Below are 23,805 nucleotides of genomic sequence, written 5' to 3'. Positions count from 1 at the left end.
AAGCCCTGCATATTTCATCAGGGCCGGGGAGACCCCTACGGGGCATATAGACATGCTCACAGGATGCACAACTGACCAGAAACATCAGCACCACTCAACTCCTGAATGAGCCTTTTTTTATTCCTCAGTAATACCAGAATACCTCACAATTAATCTATAAATGTTCGGGCCAAAAGTCCCAATCATCTATCATACTTTTCTATAAGAAGGCAGTGATGGAATGAGTGCTTTTTTCAGAAGTAAAAGTAGAAATACCACAATGTAGAAATACTGTTACAAGTAAAAGGCCTGTATTTAAAATGTTACTTGAGTAAAAGTATTGACATTAAGTACAGTACAAAAATAAAAGTACTCACATTTTTCATAATGTTCACGTTTTCAAAAAGAGCAGATCTACAAGCCCACAATGAGTAGCTATTTTCGATTAGCCAAAATATAAAATAGGGCTTAACTGTAGGTTTTGTAATAAATCTGTAAAGTAACGAATAAGTTGCCTGCCTCCGAGATATCGGAGTGAAGGTAGAAATAAAGTGAAAGTGCCTCAAAATGATGTACTTTCCACCACTGTTGGAGGTGTTCCACCACGTAAAGGTTCAGATAGTTAAGGGATGAACACCATGCCAGGTGTGGATACATTAACAGTGAGGATTTGACTGTGCACGTTAAGAATCAGAAAGCATTTCAAGAATTTGAAATTGCAAGATTTACTGCAGAACAATGAAGCCATATGTATCATAATGTTGTATGTTTACGTATGAATGGGGGAATTTGCAAATTAAAAACAAGCAAAAGTACGTTTGTAGAAATTTATTTGTGATAATGTATAAATATATTGTAAAACATACATATGTTCACATCTGTACAGTAGACCTACAAGTACTGTGACTGTTAAAAGAGACACAATTCAAACCTATTGTGTACAAACAGTTCATTCTTTGATGAATGCTATGTTGAAAGACCGGTCTAATTTCTCTCCCCGTTAAAAGCTTGTACAAGACAGGGATCCCCTTCCTGCCAGCGTAGGAGGTCTCTGGTTTCAGCCATTCATTTCAACCTCAGCATCCATCACTCAATCAACCTGATACACTTAACACCTCAGGTCACAGCTCAAGTTCTGTCCTTTTAAAATGATCACTTTAGTGGAATGAAAGGACACTGGATTAACGGGAAATCTGATCAAAGGGAAAAAAGGAATGGTATGATGCAATTAGTTTTCTGAAATGTTGCATCCACCCATGATATCTTCTAACTGTATCAAAAGTATCGCATAGATGTAGCTGTGTGATGAAGTGTAAACTAAATCTTAGACTTCTGCATTCCAACAGTGAGCAGAGTACAGTGATAGAAAGTTGTGACTAACAAACATATAATAAAACAAAGTCTATCAGACAACATAACAGACACACATCAGCTGACAAGCAGCAACACCCTCAAAAAAGGAAGACAAATCACTTCACCACTTCAAACTACAGTACTGTATGACCCATCTCCCCTCAGCATTAGACCCCATAAAATGCTGATCAAGATGAGAGTGGTTGTGAAAGAGAGGTGCTGGGTTTTGTAAGGCACAAGCATGCTCCAAAGCAGTGGTTCCCAAACTCTTTAGCTCGCGACCCAAAAGCAAAATTGCCCGGGACCCAAACTAGTGAAAATGGCAGATCTACTGTTGTGAGCTTGTAGATCGTCTATTTTCACATAATACTTAAACATTTGTTTTCTAATTCATAGAATTTCTTTGATCTTTATTTTTATTTATTCATGAAATTACTCCGATTTTACTTAAAATGTTGCTTTTTTAGGGAATGCTTTTTGAAAATATTGATAAATAATAATTAAAAACAAAATGTAGGAAACAAAAAGAATTTAAGGGAACCATAAAAATGTGTCCACAACCCACAAATGGGTCCCGTCCCAATGCTTGGGAACCAGAGCTCCAAAGAGTGTCCAGGGTCAGAGACACAGGGCTGACGGGTCGGGCAACTCATGGTGGGAGAAGGAAGGTCACTGGTGGTGGTGTGTGCGGTCGTCAGGTCGTTTTATATGAATCCTACGGACTCTCTCGATGCGCTCTCGCTCCTCGTCCTCATCCAGGTGGTGGGAGCGTCCAGCAGCGCCCCCTGTGGCCTCAAGCAGGGCATTGTCTGGGCCCCTCCCATCCTGAGACTCGTAGAGGAGGATGTTGAGAGTCTCCTCATAGATTCGTGCCTCAGGGAACTCCACCTAGAGCAAGGTAGTGAGAGGAATGAAGAATGTAATTGTTACCTTTTAAAAAGGACATGGACCATTTGTTGGCATAACAAGAATATGGATTGTGAATTGATTATACATATATATACTTTTTTTTTTTTTTTACCTTTGTCTGCTTTTTCTCTGTGGCGTAAACAATGGAGGTGCAACATACTTCAGCGATCTTGCGTCCCTGTCCATAAAATGACCAGCAGCAGATCTCATCTCCAATCACGTCTTTGATAAAGAGTACACGGCCGTTAAACCGCAGCGACAGCTTGTCAAACAGCTCAATGTTCTTAAGCATGTTGTCATCGGAATTGCTGCACAAGAGAGGGAAATATTTACAAGACAGTAAAGATAAAGTGCAGTGTTATACTCTTATATTCCTCCTTTAGAGTTACAAGATAAGAAACAACTCTAAACAAAAGTCTCACCTCGTGTATGAATATTTGTTGTTGCTTCTGTTATACAGGAGTTTGACAGTAGGCTGTGGAAAAGAAAAGCGTTTTGAAATCTGAAGTGGAGACTGCCAAGGTAATTATACTACACTAATATTTGTCATGAAAAACATGTGAGATCTATAAAGAGGAATACACAAATCCCTCTTGGTCTGGTTTGATGTTTGCAAGCAAGTAATCTCACAGTAATATTGGTTAATAATTAACTATTAGATGGGGTAGACTCTTTCCTCACAAACACCAGATTTTGCCAGCCTTCCTAATACAACATGAGTCTTATTGTTATCATCTTGACCTTGCGGCAGAGTAGCCTCTATAGAACAGAAAGCTCTTCTATATGTACACAAGATAAAAGACAGGATATTGCACAAAGGCAACATACAACAAAAAACAAATGTATATAGTAATTCTCACAGTTTTTTCCCTTCATGAATGACAAAGATAAAACTACCTCTGTATATACTTATCGCTTACATTTATCACATTCCTGTGTGTTTTGAGTTTGCTTGTGTCCTACGAGTTCACTGTCATAGCTAGTGATACTCTGTTAAGCATGTGTTTGCATGGTGTTTGGGTGTAGCAAGTAAAAAGCCTTTACCTTATTAGAAGTTGCAATTAACCTCTGTTCTTCTTTAGATGATGTCACCAGAGGCACTTTGCAAAACGGCTCATAAGTGTCTTTGTTCTAAGAGGAGAAATCATAAGAATAATTCTATTATTTTCCTAAATGTGTCGCTGTAAATCACACATTCAGAAAACAATGAATGCATTTGTATTGTTTGTTCCAGTGCAATGTAGAGGCAGACTAATGTTGCCACCTGGTGGAAGATAATGGAACAGATGCTTAACCACTTCAAACCAAACAAGACTGTTACTGTTACACTGTTACTTGTAGATCCTCTATTTTTGGTAAATGTTCCCCTTAGAATATGGATGGGGAAGTGGTTAAAGTCATACAGAAGGCCTCTTAAACAAGGGGTTGTACCTGTAAGGCAGCTGTGCATTCATCAGCCAGGCCTTGGACCAAATAATACTTGGCTTCAGCGAGCAGCTCCTCCGTTTCCCTTCTGCTGTCTGGAAGTGGCACAGCCCCATCTCTAAGGTAGTTCAGGATCGTCCCAAAGTGTTTCCCACAACGATCAATCAAGATCCATCCTGCGTATGTGAACAAGTGACAGACGGCTCAATGATTGCTTTGAGTTAGCACATGCCCACCCTGGGCACGATATGACTTCCGGTTGGTTCTAGCTGAAGTGGCAGAAGTGCTGCGTTTAACGGACGTTACGTCATGCGTTGCAGTCTTGTTTACATCCCCCAGCGAAACAAACAAATAGATTGTAGCTCTTAACTCGCTCTTAATAGGTGTAACGTTGCCCGAGTCAATGCTTTTGTTTGTATATTGTATATTGCGTGCGCAACCGATGGATCACGAGAAGTAGAACAGATTTTTTTCAGCGGGGAATACGTTTGCACGGACGCCGAACTGTGAAAAAAAGACAACATACGGAAAAATTCAGCCCCACCTCCTAGAACTCTTTCTGCTTCATATCTCTCCCAGGCTTTTCTCTTCGCATATGAGTAAGCCTGGTTAGTGGCTACGCGAGGCTAGCACATGCCTAATATCCACCCTATACTTTCTAGTTTGAACATAAACAAAGAAAGCCACCAGGACCTACCTTCGCTGTCTGTCAGTACCTCCATCCTTCCACTGAACATGGCCTTGAGCATGGTGTCCTGTTTGGTCAGCGTCTGCATTGTGGTGTAGTAGAGCGCCCCACCCACATTCAACTTCACATACTTGGAACTGGGACTGGAACCCTTGAAGGAAGTGGTCCGGGTTGTAGCTGCCGGCACCGCCGAGCTCACAACACTCTCTCCTGACATCTCTTCCTGCGATGGATTGATTGAATATTTAATTAGACAGAAATGTATAAATGCATAAAGGCAACCGGAAGAGTGGGCACCTGAGTCTGGTCAACTCAATGTCTGCCTGCACCCCCATAAGTGCATTATGTGCACTGCATTATTTTTAAACTGGGACTGTTGAGTGTACCAAGACATCAGAGACTTCCCACAGATCACAATCACCCAAGGAGAGTTTAAAGCCATACTGTGTAAGTTGCCCAACTAGTGGTCATTAGCCCTATAGCAAACCGCGGTCGCGTCCGCGTCTTTCGTCCGTTTTTCGTACCTTCAGACCCCCGCGTCTGCCTCCACCTCGCTGAGATCTATCTTTTAAGGGGTCCCTTGTTCCTGTGCGTTCAGTAATTCCAGAGATACGGACTCCTTCACCCTGCCTGGTAGGCGAAATTACCTAGAGAAGGGATGGTACAAACGGGCGACAACAAATATGGCTGCCATAGCGACCCCACTTCAAGATGCGCTGTGATTGGCCGGCAGTTGTATAACCCTCGCTGTGATTGGCCGGTAGTGTGATGACGCAATTTTGGCGCGAGATCCGGTCCACGGCAAGGATCTCAGTTTACATATAGAGAAGGCTTTACAGGCTGAAATTCACGGCGCGGATCTTCTAAAACTTTTGTGATTTAATAGTTAGGAGAATTTTAAGATTTGTTTTATAAAAAAAGTTACATAGTACAACTTTAAATACACAGCAGCAAGATTTGTGAGCTGTTATGACAGGATAAGGTTATCAAACAGAACACAGAGTGACCTCTGTACATAGAAACAAAGAAAATCTTGGATATTCTACTGTTTAGACTGATGATGGTTCTTGGCAACCATTTCTATGCATTTGATGCTATTACCTTGTTTTCCTTGCTTACAGTAAATCGCCCTGGATTAAGAGAATCTGCTAAATGTTTAAATTGTAAAAAAACACAACTTTGCAAAAACTTACAACAAGCTAACTTTTCCTATGTGGATGGAGATATATGCTAACTATTTCTGACAGCAAATTCATATGGCTTTGCAAGTTAGATTCCCCTCATTTGCAATGTAACAGTTCTGTGTCAGTACAAATCATTTCTATCCCTTTACATACTTTATTTTGACTTACATTTATTTCCACTTTTAGTTTGGCAGTACAAACTTATGTTTTCTCATGCCTAATGCCTATAAAGCCTTTTTGAATTGAATTGATTTCCAACAAGCACAAAATCTCGGCAGATACAAGGAGGATAATTCAAAAGAGACACCACACCAGTGTAAAGGCCTGTCCATACTTTGACAGATACAAGGAGGAATCAAGCTTTCCGAAATGTTGCAAGGTTGGTGAGTTTAAAGGCCTACCCCCTGGGGGTCCGGGAACCCCTAGGGGTCCTTGAAGGAGTTCCAGGAGGTCACCAGCTAAATGAGTGATAGGAGGAACCAAATGGACACTAGTGGGCCTGTAACTCAAGAGTGAACTAATGGAACCAATGGACCCATTTTTACCCTCTCAGATTTTAGATTTTACAATACAATTTTACAAATGCCATTGGGGTTCGTAGCCTAATTGAATGTCAAATTGGGGGGTCCTTAAAATGAAAATGCTTGAGAATCACTGCTAGAGCTGTAAACAATATTCCCTTATATGGGAGTCCCTGGTTTCAAATGGGGGTCCGCGGGTTAAGTGTCAATTCGGGGTCCTTGACATGACAAAGTTTGAGAAGCACTGGTCTATGCCCTGTGTAATATTTGACCATAATAATGATGGTAATAACTAATGTCAATGACATCACTAAGTGATATGATGATTTTTCCATAGCTAACGTAGCTAGCTAAACTTCTTTACTTACGTTAAAATGCATTTGCCTAGCTCACAGGAACAAGGCCAAACAAAAGGAATAGACAAACAACTAACTAATGACCGTTTGGCCAATGTAACGTTAGCAATGTATTCGTATTTGGCTAATCATTATGAAAGAAAGTGTATTTATTTACCATAGAACCCGTAACAGACTCCGAAATGTGAGCGTGCTAACATTAGCCAGCTAACACCCACTTCCTTCCTGTCCAGCACTGCGTACTTCTAAACATGACGTCACTTTTCCTGTGCGTGCGTGCGTGCGTGCGTGCGTGTGTGTGTGTGTGTGTGTGTGTGTGTGTGTGTTGCACTGATATGTATGTGGTCAATGTGGTAGAAGTATTCATGTTTGTTAAAAGTATTAATACATCAATGCAGAAATACCCAGAAATACAAGTAGAAGTCTGTAATTCAGAATTTACCTGAGTAAAAGTAGCCTACAAAATGTGCCAAAAGTTGAAATTAGGTACCCATTATGCAGAATGTCCCATTTCAAGTTTTCATCTTAGAAAATAGCAGATCTACAAGCTCACAATGCGTCGCCGAGCTTGTAGATCAAATGGCAAAATGTATATAGGGAATAGGGCTGCAAGTTTCAATAATCTAAAGTTTGTAATAATCTAATAATAATGGTCAAAATCTACAAAGTAACTAGTAACTAAAAATGTCAAATAAATAGTGGAGTAATATAAGTACAATGTTTGGATCCGAGATGGTGGAGTAGAAGTAAAATACATTGGAAATACTACTTGATTAAAGTACAAATACCTCAAAATTTAGTACAGTACTTCAGTAAATGTACTTAGTTACTTTACACCACAGTATGTGGTCATTAAATAAAACTATCTCAGGCTACAACAGCTCATGTTCCTAAATCTATAATGAGTAAATGTGTAATGACACACATATTACATGAGCAGTGAAGAAAGCGTAACAGAGATAATGGTCCCCTCCCCTCGTCAGAAGCGTTCCCCTCCCCTACACGCTTGTTAAAAACATAATTATCTCATTTAATTATACAATCCCAATTGTAATATGACCATACATACTTCTCGATTTAACAGCCGATCTGTCAAAATAATAAAATAGGTGTATGTCACAATTTATCTCACAAACACATTATTACCCGGAATCATTCGATGCGACACCAGGGATTAATGGCTGCAGTCAATGTACGGATCTCTTGTTATTGTTTACATTTTGGAAACGATATGTTTTCTCTGTTTTTAGGCTGTAATTGACTGAGGACCCACTTTTATCCCATGATGATGTGAGTTATCGTTGAACCATTCCCCTCACATTCTTTCTAAAACAGTATCAAGCTAACTTGCGACGAACTAGCCCTCTGCTAGCTAACACAGCTCCATCTTTCCTGTCGCCCTTTTCTTCAGAGATGACAAGTTGATGATCAGCTTTGGTTTGGCTTTCCTGATATTGAATGTCGAGCGCGTCAAAATGATTGAAGGGGTATAGCGTCCACTGAGCCCCAAGGCCCAGCACAGACAAAGTCAAAGTTGGGAAATATCGAAGGTAAAGTCACTGTACACTTGACATATTCTATCAGATCCCTACTGTACTAAAATGTGATTATCGTGCTGGTACAATTAATGCAGTGAATGACAGTGATCTTTGCAAATAGGCCCTGCACTGAGTATTTTATATAGTTCTTTCTTATAGCATGGCAGCCTGTAACCATTGGTAACCACCTTTAAAAGAAAATACCCTATTTGTGTGCAGACAGTGGTAGAGTAGGTAAAATCTCGGAAAAGCCTGAAATTACTGTTCCACTGTTATCAGATGCAAAATTATTACTTGTCTTTTCGCATTGATGTACAGTTTATCTCAACCACACATATTTTGCACATAGTAACTGTTGTTTCAGTGAGTGAACACATGTATTTCAGTGCATGTGCATCTCTACAGCAGGGGTCTTCAACAGGGGGTCCGGGACACCTAGGGGGACCTCAGAGTTACTACAGGGGGTCCTCCAAATCTTTGTGTTTTTTCCTCCTTTTTAACCACTTGAACCCTAGTGTCCATATTGGGAGAACTTTAGCCGAAAATAGCAAATCTACAAGCTCACAACGCCTCGCAGTTGCTATTTTCAGCAAAGCACTTAGGTGGAGAGGGTGAAAAGAGCAGACTAAGTACAGAGTGAAAGGTCAAGATTTATAAGATATCTTATAAAATATCTGAAAACACACATTGACATGAATCCAAAATACACTGACGATTCTCTCTGTCAAACGTCGACACTATATGGAATCTATGAAAAAAAGGTTGTGGGGGTCCCTGCTTCATCTCTCTCTCAGCTAAGGGGTCCTTGGCCTGAAAAGGTTGAAGACCCCTGCTCTACAGTATATTCTCTTGAATTTCTTGATTTGTTCATTGTTAGGGTGCACCATGTTTAGTGCAACTCAAAGTTCCAAGTCAGAGTTCCTGGACAAGGCCAGGCAGGCAAGAGAGGAGAGGAAAGGACACAAGGAGAAGGAGAGAGCAGCAACCCAAATCCAAGCTCTTACTAGGAGGTTTCTTTGTCGCTGCAGACTCCAGAAGCAAATAAGGTAGGCTCAATGACGGCATGAAATTGAAGTGACAAATCCACACTTACGGTATAAGCAAACATCACACGCAAATAAATTACAGAATTATTAGAATTTAGAGAGGCTGTTAAGTGAGTTTTATGTCAGTTCAGTTTTAAGGACACTGATACAGTAACATTTTTCTCTCAATGTCTCACCAGGAAAGAGGTTGATGATTATTTTCAAGTTCCTGAAGTTGGGACATCAAAGAGAAATGCACTATCAATCTTCAAAATTGCTCGGAAATTATTATTCATCTATTGCCAAGAAGATAAGTTGGTGAGTTATCTTTTGTTACACTGTGTTGACTAACACATTGCACTACACAGACAACATAGTTGGTGTTTATTTAGTGATGTTGTTGCCTTATTATTTGGAATACTTTCATATTTGATCAAAGACCGGTAACTGTAAGTATATCAATGTTGATTATTTGGCTGAATGATTTTAAACCAGTCACTTTAATTCTACTACTATACAGAGGTTTGAGAAGCTTTGTCGATCCATACTTGCCAGTATGGAGGTTGAAAATGAACCTAAAGTGAGTACGCTCTAACTTTTTTCTTTTCAATCAAGCAGCTTTTAGATAAAGTACCACCATCTATACTATAATTTTGCAAATGTCTGAGTGAGTGAGTGAGTGAGTGAGTGAGTGAGTGAGTGTCTGTCTGTCTGTCTGTCTCAGCGTTTCTCCTCAGTGGCTGGAGCAATTGCAAGCACCAGTTAAAGTTACTTTCCATCCCTCATATACTGTGTGCACAGTGCACATCCCATAACCCACACACTGCACATCATTTTGGAGCTCATATCTTTGAACGGGTAAGGGCTAGTATTAATAAATGACTGTTCTGTCATTTGGATGCCAGGTGTGGTATGTGTCCTTGGCTCTTTCCAAAGACCTCACCATTCCTTGGCTCAAACAGATTAAAGATGTTCTTTGGGTCTCCTGTCAGCTACTGAAAAACCTAAAGGCAAGTTTTGCATTAAAGCAGAGTTACTTTTGAAAAGTTATTTTAATCCAGTGATTTTTATTAACATCAGTATTGTGACTTCTTTTCACTGCAGCCTGACATACTTCAGGAAAATAAATTGGTAACACTGTACCTCACCATGCTGGTGACCTTCACAGATGTTTCCACTTGGAAGATAGCACGAGGGAAAGGTCAGTCTCTGATCGGTTACAGTTGTCACCGAACACATTTAATTATTGGGTGTGGTTTGTTGAAAATGGAAAACAAAACATGCTCCCTTCTTTATGTCAAGGAGAGGCTCTGAAACCCGCATTGACCAGGATTTGTGAGAATATTATGGGGCATCTCAATCAAAAGGGATTCTATTCTGTAATACAGGTACTGTAACAGTTCATGCATTTATTAAAATGTTTAATTTGCTGCCTTGTTTTTTTAACTTCATCTTTGTTTTTCTTGTATACTTTAGATCCTGCTTACTAATGGCTTAGCTCGTTCCAGACCTTCTCTCTCAAAGGGCACTCTAACAGCAATATACACATTGTCATTAAGGTGAGCTGTCATGAGAGGAATCTCAGTCTCTGATATTTAAAATGGACACACTCACTTGCCTTCTTCCATCTTTATCTCTCTCTGTGTTTGCACTGGTCAAATGCGAGAGAGAGAGAGAGCCCCCGCCCCCCTCTCCCATCAGCATCATACACTCCAGCAAGCAACATTCCAATGGTGCGACACACTTCAAATCTGTATCTGTATCTACATCTACAATATCTGACAACACCTCTCATAAACATACCCACCAGGACAGACTAACCTGGACGCTTTGCGCTGTCAACATTTCATGTTTTCAAAATGCATATTTACCGTACAGTTTGTGTTTGTATGGTTATTTCGCAATACCTATTGCGCAATCCTCTGTAGGGCAATGTGTCATTATCATCACCAGAGTCTCAGGTTACAAGAGGGAAGGGGGGGGTCAGCTGAACAGGGGGAGAGAGAGAGAGAGAGAGAGAGAGAGAGAGAGAGGTATAGTACGGTACAATACGATAAGATACAGTCGGGTACAGTACAGTCAGGTACAGTCGGGTACAGTACAGTACGGTACAGTACAGTACGGTACAGTCGCGTACAGTACAGTCAGGTACGGTACAATACGGTACAGTCGGTACAGTAGAGTACAGCACAATACGGTACAGTCGGGTACAGTAGAGTACAGCAAAGTACAGTACAATACGGTACAGTCGGGTACAGTAGAGTACAGCAAAGTACAGTACAATACGGTACAGTCGGGTACAGTAGAGTACAGCAAAGTACAGTACAATACGGTACAGTCGGGTACAGTAGAGTAATGCAAAGTACAGTACAACACGGTACAGTCGGGTACAGTAGAGTACAGCAAAGTACAGTACAACACGGTACAGTCGGGTACAGTAGAGTACAGCAAAGTACAGTACAACACGGTACAGTCGGGTACAGTAGAGTACAGCAAAGTACAATACGGTACAGTCGGGTACAGTAGAGTAATGCAAAGTACAGTACAACACGGTACAGTCGGGTACAGTAGAGTACAGCAAAGTACAGTACAACACGGTACAGTCGGGTACAGTAGAGTACAGCAAAGTACAGTACAACACGGTACAGTCGGGTACAGTAGAGTACAGCAAAGTACAGTACAGTAGAGTACAGCAAAGTACAGTACAACACGGTACAGTCGGGTACAGTAGAGTACAGCAAAGTACAGTACAATACGGTACAGTCGGGTACAGTAGAGTACAGAAAAGTACAGTACAATACGGTTACAACACGGTACAGTCGGGTACAGTAGAGTACAGCAAAGTACAGTACAACACGGTACAGTCGGGTACAGTAGAGTACAGCAAAGTACAGTACAGTAGAGTACAGCAAAGTACAGTACAACACGGTACAGTCGGGTACAGTAGAGTACAGCAAAGTACAGTACAATACGGTACAGTCGGGTACAGTAGAGTACAGAAAAGTACAGTACAATACGGTACAGTCGGGTACAGTAGAGTACAGTAAAGTACAGTACAGTACAGTAAGTGATGGATGTGGATGGATGGATGGATGGATGAATGGATGGATGGATGTGAATGGATGGATGTGGATGGATGGATGGATGTGGATGGATGCATGGATGGATGCATGGATGTGGATGGATGGATGGATGGATGGATGGATGTGGATGGATGGATGGATGGATGTGGATGGATGGATGGATGGATGGATGGATGGATGGATGGATGTGGATGGATGGATGGATGTGGATGGACGGTTGGATGGAGATGGATGGATGGATGTGGATGGACGGATGGATGGATGTGGATGGATGGATGGATGTGGATGGATGGATGTGGATGGACGGATGGATGGATGTGGATGGATGGATGTGGATGGATGGATGGATGGATGGACGGACGGACGGACGGACGGACGGACGGACGGACGGATGGATGGATGGATGTGGATGGATGGATGGATGGATGGATGTGGATGGATGGATGGATGTGGATGAATGGATGGATGAATGGATGAATGGATGAATGGATGTGGATGGATGGATGGATGTGGATGGATGGAAGTGGATGGATGCATGTATGTGGATGGATGGATGGATGTGGATGGATGGTTGGATGGATGTGGATGTGGATGGATGGATGGATGGATGGATGTGGATGGATGGATGGATGGATGGATGTGGATGGATGGATGGATGCGTGGATGGATGGATGTGGATGGATGGATGGATGTGGATGGATGGATGGATGTGGGTGGATCACTGCTGCAACGTAGCTGTGAGCGCCTGCGAAGCAGGCGCGATCTCTAGATGTGAGCGGCCCGAAGGGCCGCGAACCTCTAGTATTCAACATTTGAATCGTTGAATCAGACATCTCACTCACACCACTGCAAATTCTACAACCAATTTTCAGCTACAGACCATAGTTGATGGCCAGACAACCCAATGTCGCTTGGTGTGTGTACCTACCTTTAAAGCTGTATGCTTTTTTTCCTCAGACCGGTCATTGCTGCTCATTTTTCTGATAACCTGCTGAGATCGTTTCTGATTCACATCATGTCGGTTCCAGCAGTTGTATCCCATCTCAGTGTAATCACCCCAGAGGTAAACACTTTAACAGAAAAGTATGTGATCAATTTAACTCATTTGGTCAGTGTGTCTACAGGTGGACTGTTAGATAGGCTTTGATTGACTCTTCTTTATTTGGCAGTGCATGGCCTCCATACAGACTCATGACCTGCTGCGGAAGTTCATTCTATTTCTCAGTCGTGAAGAACAGTGCTTAGACATATGTGTCTGTCTGGAAGGCAGCCACTCGCTCTGCTTACTGGGTAGGCTATCTTTTAAATTAGACAATGAGAGTGGCTTTTATAAATGTATATGGACAATTAAGCCTATATCTTTGTCATAGCTACATTTTGGGGAATACTGCTTTTCAACTATATGGCTTGTTGTTGGTAGTATTTAATATTTTCCTTTGTATGGTAGGTAACTTGATACACCTGGGCTACCTCAATGAGAAAGTCCTGGAGGAAGAGGCCAACCATTTTGTGAAGGACCTGACTGACATGCTGTCCTACTGCCAGAGATATGTGTCCCAAAAGAAATCCAACCTCACGCACTGGCACCCAGTACTGGGTTGGTTCTCCCAGACTGTAGACTACGGGTCAGTGAGACATCCTCTTTTATTAAGATGGATTACACATTTAGTGTGACACACATTTAAATTAATGTCTTCTCTGGTTGTCCCCTCTCCTATTCTCTGCAGGTTGAACGAGTCAATGCCGCTGGTCACCAAACAGCTGCAGTACCTGTGGGGTGTTACAGTTATCCGGACACTTTTCAGTGATGTCCTCTCTAAAAAGTTGGAGAGTCAGGAGCCGACTCCTCCTCCCCCACAGCCCAGCACATCGCAAAACAATCTACCAGTTAAGAGTGAGTTATATTAAAAGTGCTTTTTAGTATAGACCACATTCAGCAACTAGATGTGGAAATAAATAATATAAAAATAAAATATCAATATTCATTAGAAAATCTAATTATACAGATGTATTTTATCAGTGAAATTCATGAATAATATCAATAAAAGCAAAAGAATTGTTTCTGTACACACATTTGTAATATGAATATATATATCTTTGCGAGGGGCTGTCCAGTGAAATTGTCTTTCAATAGCTCGTCAATATGAAAGATCAATGAGCTCCTCCTGCTCAGACAGTGGGAGGCTTGTTGGGGTGCTCTGTCTTTCGCAGAAATAGTAAAAAGAAAAAGAAAAACGTTTTTGCAACGTTCCGTTCCTCCAAAAAGTAATCTAGCAGTGTAAATGCCCCAAAATCTCTCAGCTGATTATCCTGGAGTGCCACAAAAGGAGTTTCTTTTTTTTTGTGGGGGGTTGGGGGCTTTTATGCCTTCATTGATAGAGATGGACGGTAGGCTGAAATGGGGGAAAGAGATGAGGAGTGACATGAGGCAAAGGCCGCCGGGACTCGAACCCGTGACACGCTGTCAGGCTACACTGAGCCTAGGTGGGCCACAACCGGAGTTTCTTAATCCAGCTTTCAATTTTATCTGGGTGTCAGTCCAAACCGGTTGTGTCCTGCCATTGTAGTCCCAGAAATACTTTAAAAAGCTCAACATATTAAAAAAAAAAATATATATATATACCACCTTTAACGTCTGCTTCAGTGGATAACTGAAATGGATGATTAATAAGTGCATGTAACCCTCTTAACAAACTGATATAAGTTGTTGCTTAATTTGTATTCTTGGTCCCATTCTTTTTTTACTGTTTTGTGGCTGTGTTGTGACAGATCTCTTCAAGAGGGCATTTCAGAAGTCAGCTTCAGTACGAAACATCCTGAAGCCAGTGGGAGGGAAGCGCGTGGACTCGGCTGAAGTTCAGAAGGTGTGCAGCATCTGTGTTCTCTACCAGACTGCCCTCTCCACGCTGACGCAGATAAGACTCCAGATTCTCACCGGTCAGTGCCTCCGAGGTTACATAAACACAGTAAAACCGTCAGTGTTCATTTAAAAGAGTGTTTTTGTACCGTCTCTTGGGAGTACAAAATTGATAACGATAATGCACACAAAATGGATAATTTAGGGAAGGCTTTCTGACTCTGTTCTGTGCAGGTCTGACACACCTTGATGAGCTGTTGCCTAAACTTTGGGCTTTCATCTGTGAGCTGGGTCCCCAAGGAGGCCTGAAGCTGTTCATGGAGTGCCTAAACAATGACACAGAAGAATCCAAGCAGCTATTGGCCATGCTCATGCTCTTCTGTGACTGCTCACGGCACCTCATCACGTAATAAGAATAGAAATTACAGTACATGCTGTGCAAGAGAGCAACAACTTTTTGCTAACTCTATGGCTCCTTTTGAAGACATATTGTATGTGTTCTAGAATTCTAGATGACATTGAGGTCTATGAGGAACAGACATCTTTCAAGATAGAAGAACTTCTCACCATCTCCTCATTTCTGAACACATTTGTGTTCAAGATGATATGGGATGGTATCTTAGGTGAGTAAGCCTCGACGCATATTATTCAAGGTGATCAGTGATCACAGTTAGGCAAAATATATATATTTTTAATCTTCATGATACTGATTACACATATGACAGTTTTAGCAATTATCTGTACTCAAGAAGTCGTCATATACTGTAGCCGTTACATAACATCTGTGTCGGACAGATTGTGAGGATGTGAGTGTTTTATCTCAGTCTGTATATTTTTGTTGGACAACAGAAAATGCCAAAGGAGAAAAACTGGAGCTGTTCCACAGTGTTCATGGGTGGCTGATGGTGCTCTATGAGCGAGACTGCAGAAGGAGGTTTACCCCCGATGACCATTGGCTGCGCAAGTGAGACATTTACCTCATTCAAAAAGAACTATGAATCACTAACATTAACATCTCTTCCTGAGTCTATAGTCTTACTACAATGTAGTCTATTAACATTGTACAGAGGAACAATATAGCTTTTCTATTGAGTGTAATCACTACACAGTGCTTCAATAGAAATGCTCATCTGTTCCTGTTGGTGTGGTTGCTCTCAGGGACCTGAAGCCCAGCCTGTTGTTCCAAGAGCTGGAGAAGGGCAAGAAAAGAGCCCAACTTTTACTGCAGTACATCCCCCATGTCATTCCGCATAAAAATGTGAGTATGTAATTGTGAATTATTTCCTTTTAATTGCAGGCATAGTGCTGCTTTCATATTAATTTCTCTTTGTAGAGGGTGCTGTTGTTTCGGAACATTGTGACTAAAGAAAAAGAGAGTTTGGGATTGGTGGAGACGACCCATGCCTCGCCACACGTCACCCATATTACCATTCGCCGCTCTCGGATGTTGGAGGTATGGATGGGGCTAGCCCAGGACATATTTGGCATGGGATAAAATGGCATTACTTTTATATATTATTACCACGATCTCAGAATAATGTCTGTAATGTCCTCTCCTTAAGGATGGATACGACCAGCTCCGTCGGCTGCCTGTGAATTCCATGAAAGGTGTAATTCGTGTGAAGTTTGTCAATGACCTGGGAGTAGACGAGGCTGGTATTGACCAGGATGGTGTCTTCAAAGAGTTTCTAGAGGAGATCATCAAGAAAGTCTTTAATCCTGCACTCAACCTCTTTAAGGTAATTTTCTTCTACTTCTCTACTATTGAGACATTTAAACCCTGGTGTCAGGTGGGATACCAACTGGTAAACAATGACAATAAAGCTATTTGAAGCAGATCCGGCACACCAGATTGGTTACTAGATGTGTAGTTTGGACAAAGTTGCAATTACCTCTCTCAGTCAGGCAAGACTAAGAGAAGCAAGCGTTCAGATTGTAGCTGAAAAATATAGAAAATAGCTCTCTATTTCTTTTAAATTGGAGTAAAGTTCTGCTGCTATCATTGATTCTTAACATTAAGATGATGTTTGTTTCACCATAGACTACCAGTGGAAATGAAAGGTTATATCCTTCACCTACATCCTACATCCACGAGAACCATCTGCAGCTCTTTGAATTTGTCGGGAAAATGCTTGGCAAAGCAATGTATGAGGTATGTTTGAGGAAGTTCTTTATTGTTTCAGTGCAACTCATAATGTAATAACGGCTCAAAGTGCTGAATGCAGCAGCATCTTCAAAGGCACAGAGAGCAATTGTCTTACTTTTGTGTTTTCAGGGCATTGTTGTGGATGTCCCCTTCGCATCCTTCTTCCTAAGTCAGGTCTTAGGACACCACCACAGCACATTTTACAGCTCCATTGATGAGCTGCCTTCACTGGACTCTGAGTTCTACAAGAATCTCACATCCATCAAGGTCAGTAATAGTTAACGCTTTAACAAAATTTAATAAAATGGCTGATTATTATTCCCCCCCACACTAAAATGTCATGGGCTTTTATTCATAGTTACATTGCTCCAGTTGATTCATTTATATTTGAGGGAGACGTCATGTTTGGTTTTTCAGCGCTATGATGGTGATGTAGGGGATCTAGGACTGACGTTGTCTTATGACGAGGATGTCATGGGGCAGGTAAGTCCTTAAGCCATGTGTAAAATCGGAAAGAAAATTATACAAAACAAGACATTTCCTCTGTAATTCTGAAATCCCATCCCTTCCAGCTGGTCTGTCATGAGTTGATACCGGGAGGGAAGACTATGCCAGTCTCCAATGAAAACAAGTGTGTACATTTTTATCAGATTCTAGGAAAATATGCTGTAACACGGGTGGTTAAGTTGATTCATATATGCAGTACAATGTTCTATAGTGTATGGTTGTACTTTTAACTGCATACAGTTGTACTTTATATGATATGTTGTTTCACTGATTGATCACCCGCTGAGTATGACCTCATCTCCATCTCCACCAAATGGATTCTCTCATAGGATCAGCTATATACACCTCATGGCACATTTCCGGATGCACACGCAGATCAAGGAGCAGACCACAGCATTTATCCGTGGATTCCGCAGCATTATCAACCCAGAGTGGTTGCACATGTTTTCCACCCCTGAAGTTCAGCGCCTTGTCTCGGGGGACAATGCCGAGATCGATCTGGACGACCTCAAGTATGGAACCTCTCTCAGACTTCCATTCCCTTCCTTAAATATCTTTATAATGCTGTCTTTTGCCATTTTATGCACTCCTTTCCTGTTTTATGAAGAAAGGAGGGAGGAATAATATCTATGCTACGCAAAACAAGAAAATCTATGCTACACATGAGAAAAGGAAAATAGTTTACACAGCTAATTATTAAAGGTGCTTTAATTGTTCAAATAAGTTAAATAGGTCTATCAGAGTGTTTGTTCAATAACTATTGCTCTCTCTCTACTATACAAAAAACTATTTTTCACGTTGGGATACCAATTTCATCCAATCAGGAGAGACAACTTATATATTGTAGGATAAACAAGTGAAATTGGAAATATAACACAAGCTAATAAATGATCTTTGCAGGGTTCTCTTTCCTGATTGGATTACATTTGTAATCCACCTGAATATGAGACGGGATACCCCTGTTATTGAACAAACAATTCAATTCAGACCCAGGGGAGATCCATTCACAATAAAAATAGCACAATAAAGAAAAATATCATAAAAAGAAGTAAACATACAAACCTATCATAGAGATCAGTTTCTATACAGACATGTGTGCCAATGGTTCCACAATCTAGAGGAAAACCTGACAGCTGCGTATAGGGTTATGACAGAAATTATATAATTTGCTGACTCCTACACATGCCTCTAAACATATGGTTACGTAGCATAGCATAGCATGTAGGTACAGTGGTGTGTTCTAGACTGTTTTTGAGCGCATACTATAATCTATGATCCGCAGCTATTCGTGTGGCCAGGGCAGACGCTATTCATATTTTTATTTCAGACAGCAGACGCCGTATACGTGCGTTACTTACAGGTAGAACACAGCACTGTGTAGGTACCCTGACACTAGTCTCTCAAGAACAGACTCTTATGCTACAACAGAGAGGGCGCTGTTTTTCCCTTTTATTTGACGATGGCTAGCCAGATTGCCCTGACACTAATGAACATATGGCTTGCTCTGGAGCTTCTTGGAACTCTTAAGCAGCAGAATATAGATAGAGCTTTAACCTTCTAACACTAAACCTTTAAACCAAAAGAGATCACTTTCAGCCCATTTTAATATATAAAAAGAAAAGGAAAAGGGTTTCTGATAGAAGAACATTTCGTATAGCTTTTTCCACTTGCCCTATGCAACCACATGCAATAACCTTCATGTTTAGAATATGATACCACCTTTGGGAACTTCTAAAGGGGATACAATTATTTTGTATTTCTCTCTTTCCCAGGAAGCACACTGTTTATTATGGAGGATTTCACAGCAGTCATCGGGTCATCATTTGGCTGTGGGACATCCTGTCTAGTGATTTCAACGCTGAAGAGAGGGCAATGTTCCTCAAAGTAAGCTCCCTTATTTCCATAACTATCACAGACCTTTAGTAACGACACCTGAAGTTGGCCAAGTACATACTGTATATTTATTTTTTACATAATCTGTATTATATGCTATTGTGTTCTTATAGTTTGTGACTAGCTGCTCAAGGCCGCCTCTTCTAGGTTTCGCCTACCTCAAACCACCTTTCTCTATCCGTTGCGTGGAGGTTTCAGATGACCAGGTAAGAAAGACAGAAGAGAAAGGGCACAATATCCTTAGAAATAAATAACATTCATCATCAGGCTGTGGCTCATGACATCCCTGCTTTGTGTAGAATTATATTGCTTTTGATCATTTCCACGTGTTGTTTGTGCTCAACAAATGTGCTAAAGTTTACATTCTTGTGTCTAGGACACTGGAGACACCCTCGGCAGTGTCCTCAGGGGCTTCTTCACCATCCGGAAGAAGGAACCAGGTGGACGGCTGCCCACCTCATCCACCTGCTTCAACCTGCTCAAGCTGCCCAACTACAGCAAGAAAAGCATTCTGCGTGACAAACTGCGCTACGCCATCAGTATGAACACAGGCTTTGAACTATCTTAACTGAGCTGCACCAGGAGAGTCTGCACAGCAGGGCTTTTCCAAGCAGCCTGACCCCAGCAAGAGGGTCAAGGCTCGCCTGAACTGGTGCCTGTCACTTCAGTGGAGCATCAGAAGTAAAAGAGGAATCATAAAGGAGCCGTGTACTTTCCGTTTGCCTCTGCTAATTGAAACCAGACTAGCTTCACTCTCCTTCGGCACAGTCCCTCTTGGACGTCCAGCCAGCCGCTCTCTGGCTGCTTCTACCCATTGCTGCCTATAGAATCTTTTTTGCAATCATTGGCCATCATATATACTGTTCTGGGGGGAAAAACAAAGAGAATGCTGTTTTTTCTTTTCGTTTTTGCAGCATGATTAGATTTTTCAGCATTTTTCAACCACTCCTGAAATTCAATACATCATATACTATACTGTAATTTGAAGAAATGCAGAAATATCCTGGCTAGATCTCTACTTCTCAGGCTTAACAGAATGATTCGTGGATCGAACACAACCATGTCAAGCAAAGTGGAAAGCAATACAGATACAATGCAAGCCATTAGACACATGAGAGACTCACTTGAGCATAACCAGTCCAAGGGATGCATTGTTAATATACCTACCCGTTTGGATTCTATTATCCAAGTAACCTTAGGCTGTTAGATGTGTTTTAAGAAGTATTGTGGAACATGATGCACCTTTTTATAAAGAGAAGACAAATCATTGCTTCATGTTCAACTTTTATAAAGGGGAAATGGCCCATGATAAGTGGCCCTATGTTGATTACATTATATCCCATGTGGATTATGAAAGTAAATCCTGGTGACCTCATTCCATTTCTCCCTACTTAAGACCCTAAAGTCATCTGACTGAGGCTTTGACCCTGTGTTTTTCTACACAGAATTGTATCAGACACCCCAAGTCCCTGAGTCTTTCATCATGCTGTTTGTTTGCTCAAGACAAAGATGTCCATCCCTGCTGTATCAGGGGATGTTTTTATTATTTGTGAGTGTCTGCCTGTTGCAGCAGGCAAAGCTGATCCATGTCATTCAGCCCAAGACGTGAACCACAAAGTCAATCTGTGATGTTACTGTTTGTATAGATTACCAATATAATGAGATTTTTCACTACATCTTTGAATAATGCAGAGTGCCTCATGTACTGTTTGCGTGTGTGTCCCCTGCTATTATATGTCTGATTGTCTCGAGTCTCTCGGAATCAAGCCATACATAGGGGCAAGGTACTTGAATGTTCCCTGCACCTACTAAGAACAAACAGCTGAACCCCAACCACTGTTCTACCACTACAAACAAACAAGGAGAGTCCCAGAAGGTTGCACTCTCATCTCTGGACTTTTTTAAGCCATGTGAAAAAAAAGAAAAGACATTGAGGCAAAACCTCAACATGATGTCATGGACTGGTTCATGAACTGAATTTGACAGCTTGTTCTGATGTCTCCTGTAGAGATGTTCTCTTGCACACTAAATTCTGCTCTGCTTGTGGCATTTGATATAGGGAAAGAAGGCTTACTAATAATACTAATACTTGATTGTGCACTAATTGCGCACCAGAAATATCAGACTTACGCACTCACGTGTTGCAGTGCGACACATGAGCTTGTAGATCGCCTATTTTCGGTGCGTACCTTTGGTGTGCAACCAAGTATAAATCAGGCTTAAGGGTGAATGGTATACATATTACATTTAACAGGGTTTCATTACTTAGTGTAGTAATTTAAGCGACTGTTTATTACCAGTGAGGGCACTACAATTTTAAAAGAAAAGAAAATGGTTTCAACCATCAAAAAAATTGCAAATTTAAGTTCTCTATTATGCAACGCTTTTTTTGGTGAATGACTTTTGTGAGAACAAAGAATATATTCCAACGTATGACTATTTGTCTAACCAGTATTATGGCCACTAACTTTACTTAAAAAATAATTAATTGCAAAAATATTGTAATATATCCCTAGTTATATTCAATTTAGTATGAAGTGAGCCTGTTCTTATGATCTTTGATAAAAACAAACAAAAAACCTTCTTGAGGATATCACTGCTAATGAGCTTCATTTTCCCATTCATGTTATATTCCAGTCTTTGCTGAAACAATTTTTTTGTAACTACAGAAATGAGTTGTGTAGCGTGCAAGAGAGATGAAAGATACCTCATGAGCTTTGTCTGTTGTTTGATGAGGTCACTCATCAGTTTTAAATGATGTCATGAAAGCTATACAGTAACAACAGTAGATTGCAAATCGTCACTGTCGGACACAAACCTTGTATATCCAAGTTTCAAATGTGTACGTTCTTTCGTAACGTAAAACCCTGCTTCATCATACCAGACTGTCGCACAAAACTAGTGAAATTAGCAGATCTACAAGCACACATCGCATCGCTATTTTCACTAGTTTTGAGTCATTTTTAAAATGATAAATACTAAACAGACTGTTTTGGACATACAAGATTTCCACCCGACAACAACGAAATGCTCCAGTGGACTGCTGAAGCTGACTTTGAATCCATCTCAAGTGCAACACTCCTATTGAAGTACTGACCCCTTTATTGAAGTGATGGATGCCTTGTTCGGACTGGCAGGCCAAATCTGATTTTCCTTTCCAAATGTTGGTTTTATGCAGTCTGAACAAGGCTCAATCTCTTTGCAAAAATCAGTATACATCAGTTTTTTTCTTTTGGTGTTCAGACTTGATAAAAACCAATCTGATTCCAATCTGTATTGGCCAAAAATCTGATTTGGGGTGCCAGTGTGAACATAGCCTTTGAAACTGGCTGCACTATGTCAAATTTTTGAAAAGGCAATTCCCATGTAAAACCTGTCCATTTGTAAGATACTCATTCTTCTCCGAGGCATTAACACAATTGTTAAAAGTCATGTAAACTATTATTATATAAAACATTACTTAACAGCATAATGTGTGTTTTTCCCCTCATTATCAGCAATAGCTTAAAAGAGCATAGGCTGCCTTTTGCCTTGATTATCATAATTAATTAACTATATACACCTGCCTTGTTTGTCTTGCTCCAAGTTGAAACCTACCAGTTTTAAATTATTCTGCTGTCAGGTAGGCTACAGTATATTTAAAGGTGCTGTAAAAGTGATACATTGTGTTTAGTTGAAGTAAATTATATTTTGATGGTAACCATTGATAAAGAGTATTCAGGGGTCTTCCAGCTCTTTAAAACACCTATTTCATCCAGTCATGTGAAATTGAAAGTGATAACAAAATATGAGCAAACAAATTTGGAATTGGTAAAAATGTATATAGAGAAATTAGTTCTGTCTCTTATTGGATGTTACAGAACAAACACTATAACAATGATTACTATCATGCAGTTTAAATCTTTTAACTTTTTATACCATAAAAATCACTCATAGCATCTTTTAGTATTCTGCAAGCATGTTTTTTATTCCCTAGAACAGGGGCAGAAACCTTTTTGACATGATGTGCCCCTATGGAAGTGCCATGTTTTTATTTTCTTCATAGTCTGTGTGCCATATCAACATTAGGTTTAATTATGGCACCACATCAAAATGTAATATTTCCAACAGATGTTGATTAGGCCTATACATAAATAAAACAATACAATATTTTTATTTTTTTAACCAAAAACCTCTGAGTCTCACATTTACTGTATGCCAGTGTTGACCTTCCCCTGTGCCATGTTGGCACCTGTGCTAAGGTTGCCTACCCCTGTCCTAGAATAAGCTTTTTTCTATTTCTATTCACCTTTGCTCACTCCTTGTACTTCATGACAGGCTAACCTTGTAGGATCTGCATGG

General features: G+C 40.7%; 2 protein-coding genes across 2 annotated transcripts; one reads left to right on the top strand and one right to left on the bottom strand.

The window, feature by feature from the left end:
* Positions 1–822: 822 nt before the first annotated feature.
* Positions 823–6,640, bottom strand: kctd10 (potassium channel tetramerization domain containing 10). Its single transcript, XM_080739549.1, has 7 exons — positions 6,573–6,640; positions 4,364–4,577; positions 3,673–3,842; positions 3,286–3,372; positions 2,664–2,716; positions 2,354–2,549; positions 823–2,220 (listed from the first exon to the last, which is right to left on the bottom strand). The coding sequence occupies exons 1-7, from the start codon at positions 6,573–6,575 to the stop codon at positions 2,002–2,004; spliced, it is 942 nt and encodes a 313-aa protein (XP_080595675.1). The 5' UTR covers positions 6,576–6,640; the 3' UTR covers positions 823–2,001.
* A 932-nt stretch (positions 6,641–7,572) lies between these two features.
* Positions 7,573–23,441, top strand: ube3b (ubiquitin protein ligase E3B). The gene is made up of 28 exons (XM_080739533.1): positions 7,573–7,705; positions 7,827–7,965; positions 8,831–8,999; positions 9,179–9,296; positions 9,499–9,558; positions 9,884–9,988; positions 10,083–10,179; positions 10,281–10,366; positions 10,455–10,537; positions 13,019–13,124; positions 13,231–13,351; positions 13,509–13,686; positions 13,789–13,955; positions 14,831–14,998; positions 15,153–15,324; positions 15,423–15,541; positions 15,768–15,882; positions 16,077–16,176; positions 16,252–16,371; positions 16,481–16,657; positions 16,960–17,070; positions 17,194–17,331; positions 17,482–17,547; positions 17,637–17,695; positions 17,901–18,083; positions 19,344–19,455; positions 19,578–19,670; positions 19,841–23,441. Exons 3-28 carry the CDS (start codon positions 8,839–8,841, stop codon positions 20,030–20,032), a joined length of 3,207 nt encoding a protein of 1,068 aa, XP_080595659.1. The 5' UTR covers positions 7,573–7,705; positions 7,827–7,965; positions 8,831–8,838; the 3' UTR covers positions 20,033–23,441.
* Positions 23,442–23,805: the final 364 nt, after the last annotated feature.

Source organism: Nannobrachium achirus (assembly GCF_963921795.1).
Source record: "Nannobrachium achirus genome assembly, chromosome: 12".
Lineage (NCBI taxonomy): Eukaryota > Metazoa > Chordata > Actinopteri > Myctophiformes > Myctophidae > Nannobrachium > Nannobrachium achirus.
The sequence above is the reverse complement of the archived record's forward strand: the minus strand, read 5'-3'. Positions and strand labels throughout refer to the sequence as shown.

What these genes read in the sequence shown, in the direction of transcription:
- kctd10 (XM_080739549.1), bottom strand. An exon ending in AACAAATATTCATACACGAG is followed by an intron (nt 2,550 to 2,663) that starts GTGAGACTTTTG and finishes TCTCTTGTGCAG; the next exon opens with CAATTCCGATGACAACATGC. An exon ending in CAGAGAAAAAGCAGACAAAG is followed by an intron (nt 2,221 to 2,353) that starts GTAAAAAAAAAA and finishes ACCTTGCTCTAG; the next exon opens with GTGGAGTTCCCTGAGGCACG.
- ube3b (XM_080739533.1), top strand. Translation starts at nt 8,839, where the DNA reads ATGTTTAGTGCAACTCAAAGTTCCAAGTCAGAGTTCCTGGACAAGGCC. An exon ending in GATGACCATTGGCTGCGCAA is followed by an intron (nt 15,883 to 16,076) that starts GTGAGACATTTA and finishes GGTTGCTCTCAG; the next exon opens with GGACCTGAAGCCCAGCCTGT. An exon ending in AGAGGGCAATGTTCCTCAAA is followed by an intron (nt 19,456 to 19,577) that starts GTAAGCTCCCTT and finishes GTGTTCTTATAG; the next exon opens with TTTGTGACTAGCTGCTCAAG.